Raw genomic sequence first — 12,361 nt, forward strand, 5'->3', positions numbered from 1 at the left:
ATAACTTTTATTAAAATTAAGTTAGTGAATCTGTGCTCCCAGAGTCCTAGAAATCTAGATTCCCACATGCACAAGGCATGTCACAGGTAGACAGGAAGTTGCAGCTAGAGCTGGCACACCACGAACAAGCTTTTTCCTTCGTCTCACGCTGAGGTGACTAGATGGCCCATAACTTCCAAGTCTAAGCATCTCCTACTCTACATAGGAAATTCACCAATTGACCTGAGTTTTAGCCAAGTCACCAGCACTAAATCCTATCTCTCCTATAATCAAGCACAGATGTATAACTCATGACGCTCTATGTTGTCTGTGCAGATTTCTTGACATCAAAAACAAAGCAGTTACTCACAGCCAGACACCAGTGCACGCCCAGGTGAATGGGCACCAGAAGAATGTCAACAGAAAACACATCCACCTTCTTGGTCCAGCGCTTCACCGCCTGATAACCAGCAGTTTTTAACTTAGTGAAGAAAAAGGTATTAAATGCATGTACACTTGGAAATCCCTTCTCTTTACTGCGCTCCATCAGCATATTCATGTAGAAATTGATGATCTGCAGGAAGACATTGCACATTAGAACAGTCAAGACAGGAGCTCAACAAGGAGAAAGCAGCTGTTATGCTGAACAATTAGCATGTGTTTATGTAGTACGTAATTGATCCCGATCAATTCAATGAATGTTTCAACGGATAGATTTAGAATATCTAGTTTTTACTTAATATAAAGATTTTATTAACAATACTTCTTGAAGTATCATACAACTAAGTTAACTGCTGGAAACCAGAGCAAATAGGCAGACACTAGCCAGACTTGTAGAAAACCAACGGGAAAGAGAAAGATGAGGAGGCTCAGAGACAAGGAAACGAGGGTGGAGTGGCAGCTACTTTAATACCTTTGTACCAAGCAAGTGGCTCCTGGGCACAGTTCTTATCCTCTCCTCCCTCCCTCCCTGACACTTTCCTCCCTCCCTCCCTCCCTGACACTTTCCTCTCCTCCCTCCCTCCCTCCCTGACACTTTCCTTTCTCCCTCCCTCCCTGACACTTTCCTCCCTCCCTCCCTCCCTCCCTCCCTGACACTTTCCTCCCTCCCTCCCTCTCTCCCTCCCGGACACTTTCCTTCCTCCCTCCCTCCCTCTCTCCCTCCCTGACACTTTCCTCCCTCTCTCCCTCCCTGACACTTTCCTTCCTCCCTCCCTTTCTCCCTGACACTTTCCTCTCCTCCCTCCCTCCCTCCCTGACACTTTCCTTCGTCCCTCCCTCCCTCCCTGACACTTTCCTCTCCTCCCTCCCTCCCTCTCTGACACTTCCCTTCCTCCCTCCCTCCCTCCCTGACACTTTCCTTCCTCCCTCCCTCCCTCCCTGACACGTTCCTTCCTCCCTCCCTCCCTCCCTGACACTTTCCTCCCTCCCTCCCTCCCTGACACTTTCCTCTCCTCCCTCCCTCCCTCCCTCCCTGTGTTGAGATGGGCTCACTCTGTAGCAGAATGGCCTGAACTTACTATAGAGCCTGCGCTAGCCTCGAACTTGTGGTGCATCTGTTTGAGAGCTAAGTGCTGGGATTAAAGACTTCGAATGTTACATGATCTGTACAAAGAGAAAACCCAGCTCCACATCCAAAGCCTTACCAGCCACACTGCAGTGGCAAACTGCTTAGGTTTCAGGCAGATCTAAGTGACCAGAAAACCATGAGACAAACCAGAAAAGTATCCACAATAGCACAGCAAGTGCACTTAGGAGCAGGGCATGATGTAGTACACAGGCACTCTTTGTTGAAGACCTAAGAGTCAAGTCATAAGCATGAAGAATCTAGATAGCTGTCTGGCTTTCTTGACTCTGTTGACTCATTGCTCCTTCAATATCAAGCATGAGCACAACAAATTAAAATGTCTGATAGAAGAGATGCACGAAAGCCGGGCGTGGTGGCGCACGCCTTTAATCCCAGCACTCGGGAGGCAGAGGCAGGTGGCTCTCTTGAGTTCGAGGCCAGCCTGGTCTACAAAGTGAATCTAGGACAGCCAAGGCTACACAGAGAAACCCTGTCTCGAAAAAACCAAAAAAAAAAAAAAAAAAAAAGCAGGAAGCCACTGTCTTCTGTAACAGTAACTATGCTGTCTGTGGCTCCTTTAGGTCCAGGACTCCCTGGTACTAAAACTTAAAAGCTATTGGGCCAAAAATTACAGCATACTTACCCTATGTGAATAGCTGAGGCCAGGCCAGTGTCTGTCAACTGAAAGGAATGAATGGGCTAACTGAGCCACAGCTTGGAAATATGACTATGAAAACAGGCACATTTTTCAGAATGTTTTTTGAGGAAAGGGAAAATGCCCCTGTCCTTTGACAAATATTTACACACCAGGATGCCAGAGCAGTGAGCCACTGTCCAACAGCAGGGAGTACTGCCAGGAACACACCAGAGATGGTCTAGACCAGAGAAAGGGCTTATAGATAGAGATGAGGAGGCAGCTTCAGGGAAATTGCAGTAAGAGTTCTAAGGTGATGGGGCCAGGTCTGAAGACTTGCTTTTGCTGCAGCTCTGATTACTGCGCACAAGACCCTGAGGAAGCAGAGGACTTAGGTTGTGGCTAACTCTATGCGCAGAAGCTAACTGGTTCTTGGTTGTTTTAAATAATGCAAAGGAATCAAGGTATAATAAGATGGTATGCTTTCAAATCTAGGTATTCAGTTTAACTGCCAGAAAATAATGGTCCTAAATGATATATCTCCATTTGTAAAAACAGCTACTAATACAGGCAGATCGGCCTAGGCAAGCACAGATGTCTAGAAAATAAACCATAATCTCTATTGAGAGAAAATTAACTGAAAGGAATAGATATGTTTTCTCTCAGAGAATTAGGTAGAATGTACCCAGTCATTCATATATATATATAATTCATAATATAGGCAGATAACCAGACAGTCACCAAGAGCCACCCTTTCTGCAGGGGTGGGCAGGCTGTATACTTTATCAAACAATCAGGACTAAAGAGCAAGGTGAGAGATGGGCAGAGAGACAAGGACAGGCAAGCACACAGGCCACGCAGGTGCTTCTCTCTGGGCATCTACCAGGTTGTCACCTCCGGAATCACCAGTGTGCAGTTTAAGAAGTGAGGGTTTGGCGTGTTATACACAAGCACCCTAATTTTTCGGAAGGAAAACATTCTAAAAACAAAACAACTTTTTACAAGTCAGTTTTTCCTTGCTCCCTAAAAGAACCAACTATGAAGCTAGACTGAGGAGAACAGAGAATCTTTTCTCATTGCTGTGTCTTGCCTATGGGAGGGAAATGGCTCCTCCCACTAGCCAGCTAGTTAACTAGCTCCATGGAATGATCTGGGTCCCCTTCCATTTCCCCTATATCCTAGCAGAGAGAGCCTGGGAGCCTCGACATTCCCTCCCATTAACTAAGAATTTGCAATCTGATATCCAGGCTGAGTTTAGATGCAAGTCTCTCTCAGCCCAGGAGAGCTACCATAGTTCAGCCAAGACACAATCATACTCAAAATAAGCTACAAAAAATCCTCCGTGCCATCCCACAGAGTGGGGCTAGGGAGAAGAGAAGAGAGAAGGGACCACAGTGTTCAAGATGAAAGAGAAGCAGCGATACCACAGCATCTGCTTGTATTTTATGAGAACAAAGGTCCTTCCTTCCCACTGGCAAGAGCTCTCTCTGACACACAGATCTTAAAGCCCCTTTGAAATAAGGGGCTAAAGTACCCCAGTTTGGGGTCTTGCCACGGTTAGGTTAGTCCACTTGCCGCCGTCTCTGGCACGCACTTGCCTGCTGCCTGTGGCTGCCAGTGCCTAAGAACCTGGCCATGAGCGTCTGCTTGTCTATGCAGCCTTGTTTGAGGATAGGAAAACTGTTTACAGTGTCTTTGTTCCTTTTATATTCTATTTGATGAGTTGCCAGCCTTAAGCTGCAAAGAAGCTTCTCTTTAAAAGTCTACAATGTCTTCTTCTGTAAATTAAAAAATATGTATCTATTTTATGTATATGAGTGTTTTTTGCCTGAATGTATGTCTGTGTACCACTTTTATGCAGATCCCCTGGAATTGGAGTTTCAGACCATTTAAGCTGCCATGTGCATGCTGGGAAGCAAACCTCGGTCTTCTGCAAGCTTCCAGTGGTCTTAAACACTGAGCCATCTCTCCAGCCCAGAAAATCCTACGATGATTTCAAACTAAGACTGGGTAGAGGGATGAGTTTTTCCCCCCACAGCTGAATGTTACCATGATAGCATAAATGATCATTGGTATTTGTATCCTTTTTCTTATCCAATAAACCAGGCAAATCTCAAAGTATCATATGCCCTAGCAGGGAGGTGTTAGTGTTTGGCTCTTCTGTGGCTACTCTGAACCTAACTGCTAGTTTAGGAGGAAATGTTCCCACAACCGTGCACACCGTAACCCTCCTGGATCAGACACCGGGATAAGAAGATAACAAAATAGTAGCACTTGCTATTATGGTTCTGAGACTATCTGATCAAGCTCTAGACTAATCTTGAAAATGCAGCTACCCTACTATACATATGACTTTGTCTTCTCGTGTGTAATTCAAGAACAAATGCTCAGAATTACTGCTAAATTTTTTTAAAAGAGCAGGCGAGCTGGGCGTGGTGGCGCACGCCTTTAATCCAAGCACTCGGGAGGCAGAGGCAGGCGGATCGCTGAGTTCGAGGCCAGCCTGGTCTACAAAGCGAGTCTAGGACAGCCAAGGCTACACAGAGAAACCCTGTCTCAAAAAACCAACCCCCCCACCAAGCAGGCAACAACTGTATTTATGGAGAATTATTATTATTTCCCATATGACCTTGCGTCAGATGCGGGTTATCCAAGTGAGCAACATCCCAGAGGCCAGCTACGAGGATGTGGAAGGATGCTGTGTACCATCCTAGAAACATCAGCTTCGCTTTGATGGCTTCACTCACATGGATACATCACACCTGGCAGGTCTATCATATTCACTTAATTTTCTTCAGTCTTAGTTTCTTTCCTTCTTACACGGATGCTTTCTTCCCTATTAAAAACCTATTCAGCCAGGCACTGTGGCGCACGCCTTTAATCCCAGCACTCGGAAGGCAGAGGCAGGCGGAGGCAGCTTGGTCTACAAAGTGAGTCCAGGACAGGCAAGGCTACACAGAGAAACCCTGTCTTGAAAAACCAAATAAAAACAAAACAAAAAACAAACAAACAAAAAAACAAAAAAAACCTATTCCTGGGGCTGGAGAGATGGCTTAGCAGTTAAGGGCACTGACTGATCTTCCAGAGGACGCAGGTTCAATTCTCAGCAACCACATGGCAGGTCATAAATGCCTGTAACTCCAAGATCTGACACTCTCACAAAGACATACTGCAAGCAAAGCACCAATGCATATAAAATAAAGGTTAAAAACAAAAAGTAAAAACCTCCCACAACTATGACCAGTGTTAAGTTTTGTGGGCTCTTTCCTCTCCTAGGCTCTACCTACTGGAGAGAATTGTCAACTATGTGCACTAGTAATTCCCACCTCCCCACCTCCATTATTCTGCATGCGTGCATGCATGTGTTGAGGATAAAACCCAGGACCTTGTTAAATACTGTGTTCTAAAAGTTAGAATCCCTGACTAAAAAACATGAGCTCCAGCTCTCAACCTCGATTCTGTTGTAATAAAATCCATAAAGCATGGCATTTCCTTGTAGCCTCACATTTTACTGAAAGCCTGAAAGACCGCTTTCTCCTCAAAGATGAAGCTTACAAATGGTAGCCCAGCCTGGCATGGTGGTGTATGCCTTTAATCCCAGCACTCTGTAGGCAGAGTCAGGTGGGTCTCTGAGACAGCTGGGTCTACAGGACAGCCACGGCTTTAAGACACCTTGTCTTGAAAACAAAACCCAAAGCCATAGCCCACCTGGCTGGCTGTGGCACAGTATACCTGCAGTCTTTTATGTAGAGTCTACCTGAGTTCCTCCTTCGCCACTCTCTTCTCACATTTGCTATGAGATTTTTTTTCCTCAATGACCTTTCCTTCCCAAGTGAAGTTACAAATACTCTATTCCAGTATTATTTTACTTTGAAAACAACTGGGAGCTGGGAGTGGTGGCGCACACCTTTAATCCCAGCACTCAGGAGGCAGAGGCAGGCGGATCGCTGTGAGTTCAAGGCCAGCCTGGTCTACAAAACCAGTCCAGGACATCCAGGGCTACACAGAGAGACCCTGTCTCGAAAAACAAAAACAAAACAAAACAAAAAACCCAAAACAACAACAAAAAACTGGAAATAATTACTGTGAGTGTACAAAGTAGACCGCCACCCCCCACCCCAAAAAAGGCAGGCGTATCTTTTGGCTAGTTTCCAGTTCGCCCATGTGACTTAGTCCTGAGGACTGGTATGGGGATGGTTCTTGGAGGACAAATGACAAAGGAAGAAGGAAGTGCTGCAGCTGCTCTTCACACTGCGCTGACTCTCCACTTACTCTATCACTGCTGGGGAGGGAGAAGGGCTGAAAGCCCTGGGGGAGCGCAGCGTGCTTCCTCCTCCCCCTCCCGCTTCCCATGTGTTGGATGTGTTATTAAATGTGTGTATTGACGCTGTGAAGTTTTCTTGGTGAACTGACCCCTCTTACTACGAAGTGATATCACTGCTAACAGTCCTCATTCCAAAATAAACTGTGTGCTGTTAATAGAGTCACTTTTTTTTTTGATTAGTGTTTGCATGACATCCTCTAGTTTGTAACCCTCTGTATCCTAGCATTCAGAACAGGACCTTACGTTCTCGGCATGTGGGTCATTAAAAAGGGCATGGCTAACACACGGGTCCTTGGCTCAGTGCCAGCAGTGCTGGGAAGGTCGATTCTCACAGACAGTTTTCTTTTTACCAGTCTAACAGCCTCTACTTTGAAACTCCATGCTTTTTTTTCACTGACATTTGCCCAATGGTAGCAACTAGTCAAGGTTAAGTTCTTGGGTTATGATTATTACCAACTAAGATATCAAATTTACAGCCTACTTCAAAGAGAAAGTAAACAACTCATTAATATTTTAATATGGACTACAAAGCAAAAATGACCTTTGGATATGATTGGGTTAAACAAAACGTATTAGAGCTAATTTTATTTAGTTCTTTTTCTCTTCTCTGTTTCTGGTGCTAGGGGGCAAAGGCAAGCTTCCTGCACGTAAGCCAAGCATTCTACCACTGAACCACATCCCAGCCCCTCCTCTAAAACACGATTAGACTATGGTACCAGCCCCTTCGTCTGTTCTCCCAGGGACAACTGATGCACTACCCTCTTGTAATGTATGAAATTTTAAAAATATGTTTTGTTTAGTATAGTTTTTTGCTTGTTTGTTTTTCGAGACAGGGTTTCTCTGTGTAGCCTTGGTTGTCCTGGACTTTGGAAACCAGGTGGCCTCGAACTCACAGTGACTCACCAGCTTCTGCCTCCTGAATGCTGGGATGAAAGGCATGCGCCACCACGCCCGGCTTAGTTTAGTATAATTTTTAAAAAAGAAAAATAAGCAACACTTGGGCCTTCAAAGAAGCAAAGACATCTAGCTTATAGCAGGCCTCTTATCAGAATGATTAACACAGACTCCTGAAGCTGCAGGACATTAGGAGTCAGGGAGCTCAGCCTCCAGGAACTAGTGACTGCTGGTCCTGCCACCCGTGTGAAAACGCCTGCTTCTTCATGCCCACTCCCATCTACTGCTGAGGTAAACATTTTCTCTTTCATCTTGCTTTCCTCTTTTTAGACATTACTAATGACTGACTTCTTCATCAGGATACAAATCTTTATCTACAGTATCCATTTTATCAGTCTTTTATTGTGTATGATTTTTACAGGGTAGTCAGTTCCTACATTCTATTTTTGAGAAGTTTTGTTTTCTTATGTAGCAGTAAAAATCTCAAATTAGTCTTTTGAAACCACATAGAATTTAATATGTTCATTTATAAAAATAAAATTAAAAATCTATTGTAATGAATAAGTAGGCATGGAATTTTTTTTTTTTTTTTTTTCCAAGACAGGGTTTCTTTTTGTAGCCTGGCTGTCCTGGAATTAGTTTTGTAAACCAGGCTGGCCTCAAACTCAGAGATTTGCCTGCCTTTGTCTCCCAAGTGCTGGGATTAAAGATGAGTGTCACTGCATTTTATTTTTCTTTTTAAGAAGAGATCAGGGGCCAGGTGTGGTGTGCACATCTTTAATCCCAGCACTGGGGGTAGGTGGGGGTAGGTGGAGGTGGGGTGGGGGAAGGGCTGGGCAAAGGCAGGTGGAGCTCTGTGAGTTTGAAACCAGCCTGATCCACAGAGTTCCAGGATAGCCAGGGCTGTAGAGAGACTCTGTCTTTTAAAAAAACAGAAACAAAAACAAATAAATAAATAAGCAAGCAAGCAAATATGAAAAAGAGACTAGGTTGTATAATGGCTTTATATCCAAATACAGGACTTTTGGACTTTTTAAAATTATTATTACCCTTATTTATTTATGTGTATATGTATATGTATGTATGAATATAGTTGCACCATGGCAGACAGGAGTGGAAGTCAGAGGACAACTTGAAGGAGTTGGTTCTCTGCTATGTGGGTCTTGGGAACTAAATATAGGTCACTAGCCTTGGCAGCAAACACCTTTACCTGCTCTGGCCATGCCTCTGGCCCTGGAATTTTTCTTTTTTCCCCTTCCCTTCCTCCTTTTGGAATACTGAGAATTTTATTTTCTTTAAAAAATATATCTGATTCTTTTCATTTCTTAGTTCTTATATGATCTTGTCAATGAAAAATATATCTGATTCTTTTCATTTCCTAGCTCTTATATTATCTTGCCAATGGTAAGAAAAATTTATGAGTTATCTTGTTTTGCAAAGAATTTCAATACTTCCTATAATAATGACAGGACACAAAACAAAAATTATTTACAAGAATATTTGAGGGATGAATAGAATTGAAAAAAAACATGAACTACTTACAAAAGACTCAATATTCATAATTGATGAAAAAGAATTAAGTATTTATAAACATTAGAATTTAAGTATATCTAATAGTTCATCAAATGTTGACTATTTAAGCCTAAGAAATATGATACTTCAAAACTGGTGCTTCTTAAAATAGTTCTCATTATAATCTTGAAGATGAGACTTTGCATCTGCTTTAGAAGTTAATGCTCTGAACTCAGAAGAAAAGCACCCACTCTAACAACATAGGTGGGTGTAGGAGAGATACAGTAGAGAAAGAATCTTTCTTCCACTACATCTACACTAACCCATGTAATTTCCACTAACTTGCATGCTGAGTCCTGATAATGCTGCCTCTGTAAGGAATCTCTCTGAGGTAACTGCCACAGTAAAGGGCAAGAATTCAGCTTATATCCTACTCACTGCTGCCCCCTAGGTTTAGTATAAGGTAACAAACAGGCTACAATCCTTTTGGAATAATTTTCTTCTTCAGCAGTGGCAAGAAAAGAAAAATGGACTCTAAGACGCACCCAGTTTTATGTGTTTTTTATTAAAGATTTATGTATTTATTATGTATACAATATTCTCCTGCATGTAACAACTGCAGGCCAGAAGGAAGCACTAGATCCCATTATAGATGGTTGTGAGGCACCATGTGGATGCTGGGAATTAAACTTAGGACCTTTGGGAGAACAGCAAGTGTTCTTAACCTCTAAGCCACCTCTCGAGCCAGACACACCGTTTTTAGAGCAGTAAACAAGAAAAACAGTAAAAACAGCGACTGGACCATAAGGTGCACCCTAATCCCCCCAACTTTTGGGGAGGAAAGTGTGTCTTATAGGCCGAGAAATACAGTAAGCGATCATTGATCAAAAACAGTTTGTAAGAGGACACTTTAGATTATTACTGACTTTTTTCCCTCTTTCATTTGGTGAGCTCTTTTCTACTATCATTTACTCCATCGCTTTATTACCTGAGGAGCCAAAAGATGTGAGGTTTCTAACAGAGATGTGTTCCTTACCATTCTAAGTCAAAAATAATATGCACAGAGTTTATCTTATAAACTAACCAGCACCACAGACGATGGAGCAACACAGTGGCCTAAAGGAAATCAACGTCTTGGGTGTGATGTGTGGCCTTGAATTCTACACTTGCTGTCTCTTAAAGGGTCCTATTTAAGACTCCGAGGCAACGGCTTACAGTAAACACAGTGTCGGGGTCTGCTACTTACTACCTCTATGACCTTGGGAGTTTCTTAATCTCCTATGCTTTTTAAATGAAACAGGCTTTTAAATGTTTGGGATGAAGATAAGATCATGGCATAATTAATATGTTTAATTGAAATTGGGAGATAAAGTCATTCCCCTGTTTCTATCAACTACACAAAAACGATTTAATTTTTTCAACATCAGCTTTAGAAATAACACATACAAATGACTGCCACTTTAGAAAGTTTATCACGTACAATGTAAGTAACCTAGAGCAAACAGACAAGGAAAAGGAAGCAGACCTGGTTCCTGCCTAGCTCCCAAAGCTTCCCCTCATGTGCAGTGAGGTCAGACATTAAGTATTTGCTCAGAACTATGAACTGCAGAGCAGGCGCCTTAAGCTGAGTGAGAATACTCGGGTGAGCATGGCTTTCCTTTCAGGATCCACCAGGGCAGGTGACATCAGAACCACTGTCTTTCCAGTACACAGAAGCATGGAGCTATGTGAAATGCTGCTCTGTACCATGTCTGTTCGTACAGAAACACCTGAGAGAGGCATTTAGCTGCAGGTCATCGAAGAACCACACTCTGAGAAACAGTGAGATAACACAATTTGCATATAAAGTAAGTGCAAGATTACCTCATCATTGAGCCAATTTAGATGGTTTAGAGTTTGAATATCTTTGCGTGTAATGGTCAAGCGGAAAGCTTCACTGAGGACTTCATCTTGGTTACCATTACGAAACACATTCTTTATTTCCTTCTCCATTTCCTGAGAAAGGAAAAGATCAAACATAATGGTCTCCGGGGGAAGATGGTTTCTCACCAACCCCCACACGATGTTTAGTAGGACTCCGCACTGGCCTATGTGCTGTCACAGTTCCCTTCTTTCTAAGGTTTGGCTTCTCTTCCTGTTACCCCCCCCCCCCATCCACCCACTTAGCTCTCCTCTTTCTATTTTCACAGAACTTCAGATCCTTGGTTCCTATCAGTTCCTGAAAGCTGACATAACCTTTGCTTGCATCTTCCAAGCCCCTTACAAGGTTTCTTTATGTTTTATGTTTCTAGTTCAAATAATTTTCCAAGAAACAAAAGCTTAGGCAAAAGGTAAGGAGTGAAAGAAGCATCGTTTAGTCAGATGCTCTCTTCATAGACAGAGTTGTTTCACTTTTATAGATATGAAACATGGAGTTTAGTACAGCTACAGGGAGCCATGTGGTGCACACTGGCTACACAGCAGTCATTTCATCTTAATGGTGCTCACAATCAAATCCAGGACTTTGCACTGGGAGGCAGTACTCTACCCCTAAGCTGCATCCCAGTGCAACAATGTTTTGAAAGTGGTTATGAATTAAGAAACAGATTTTAAAAACATACATAGACTTCTAGTTATTTTTCAAATTTTTCACAATGGATTTTTTATTGCTTAAAAAGAAACATAAAAAGAAAATATGTATGAAAATGTAATGAAACTCTTTGTATGCTAATTAAAAAAAAAAAAAGACAAAACAAAAACAGAAAAAGAAATAGTACTTCTCAGCTCACAGTTTGCTATCAAATTATTTCTTATGTGAGCCTAGGGTACAGATCAGCATATGTGAAGCAGTGCCCAGTTCCTACAACTGCAATCAAAGCAGAACAAAATCTCCTAAGCCAAACCCACAACAAAAATTGTTTTTTGAAATATAAAAAATTATTACAAATGGAAATATAAAATACGGGTCGGGCATGATAGTGCACACCTATAATCCCAATACTTAGGAAACAGAGGCGGGCGGATCTCTGAGTTCCTGGCCAGCCTGGTCTACAAAGAGAGACCAGACCAACCAAGGCTACACAGAGCAACCCTGTCTCAAAAAACAAAAACAGGGGCTGCAGAGATGGCTCAGAGGTTAAGCGCACTGACTGTTCTTCCAAAAGTCCTGAGTTCAATTCCCAGCACCCACATGGTGGCTCATCTATAATGAGATCTGGCGCCCTCTGCTGGTGTGTCGGCATATACCCTGGAAGAATACTGTATCCATAATAAATAATTGTTAAAAAACAAAAACAAAACAAACAAAAAACAAAAACAACAAAAAAGAAATATAACTTTACTACATATCTTTTCACTGAAGGTGCTAAAACTCACCCATAATTATCTTAACAATTTTTAATTACCATTAAAAGTAAGCATTGGTGCATAAGACAAATAAAAATATAACTATATAAATACAATCTAAATGTCA

General features: G+C 42.4%; 1 protein-coding gene across 2 annotated transcripts in view; it reads right to left on the minus strand.

Annotated features, from left to right (window-relative positions):
• The window catches only part of Senp1 (SUMO specific peptidase 1), a 47,129-nt gene that overhangs the window by 5,681 nt on the left and 29,087 nt on the right, over nucleotides 1-12,361 (minus strand). For both annotated transcript variants that reach the window (XM_051160276.1, XM_051160275.1), the window contains 2 exons: nucleotides 10,774-10,905; nucleotides 350-553 (listed from right to left, as the gene is read on the minus strand). In XM_051160276.1, coding sequence (XP_051016233.1) covers nucleotides 350-553; nucleotides 10,774-10,905 — 336 coding nt within the window. The remainder of the gene's footprint in view (nucleotides 1-349; nucleotides 554-10,773; nucleotides 10,906-12,361) is intronic.

Source organism: Acomys russatus, chromosome 17 (genome assembly GCF_903995435.1).
Source record: "Acomys russatus chromosome 17, mAcoRus1.1, whole genome shotgun sequence".
Taxonomy (NCBI): domain Eukaryota; kingdom Metazoa; phylum Chordata; class Mammalia; order Rodentia; family Muridae; genus Acomys; species Acomys russatus.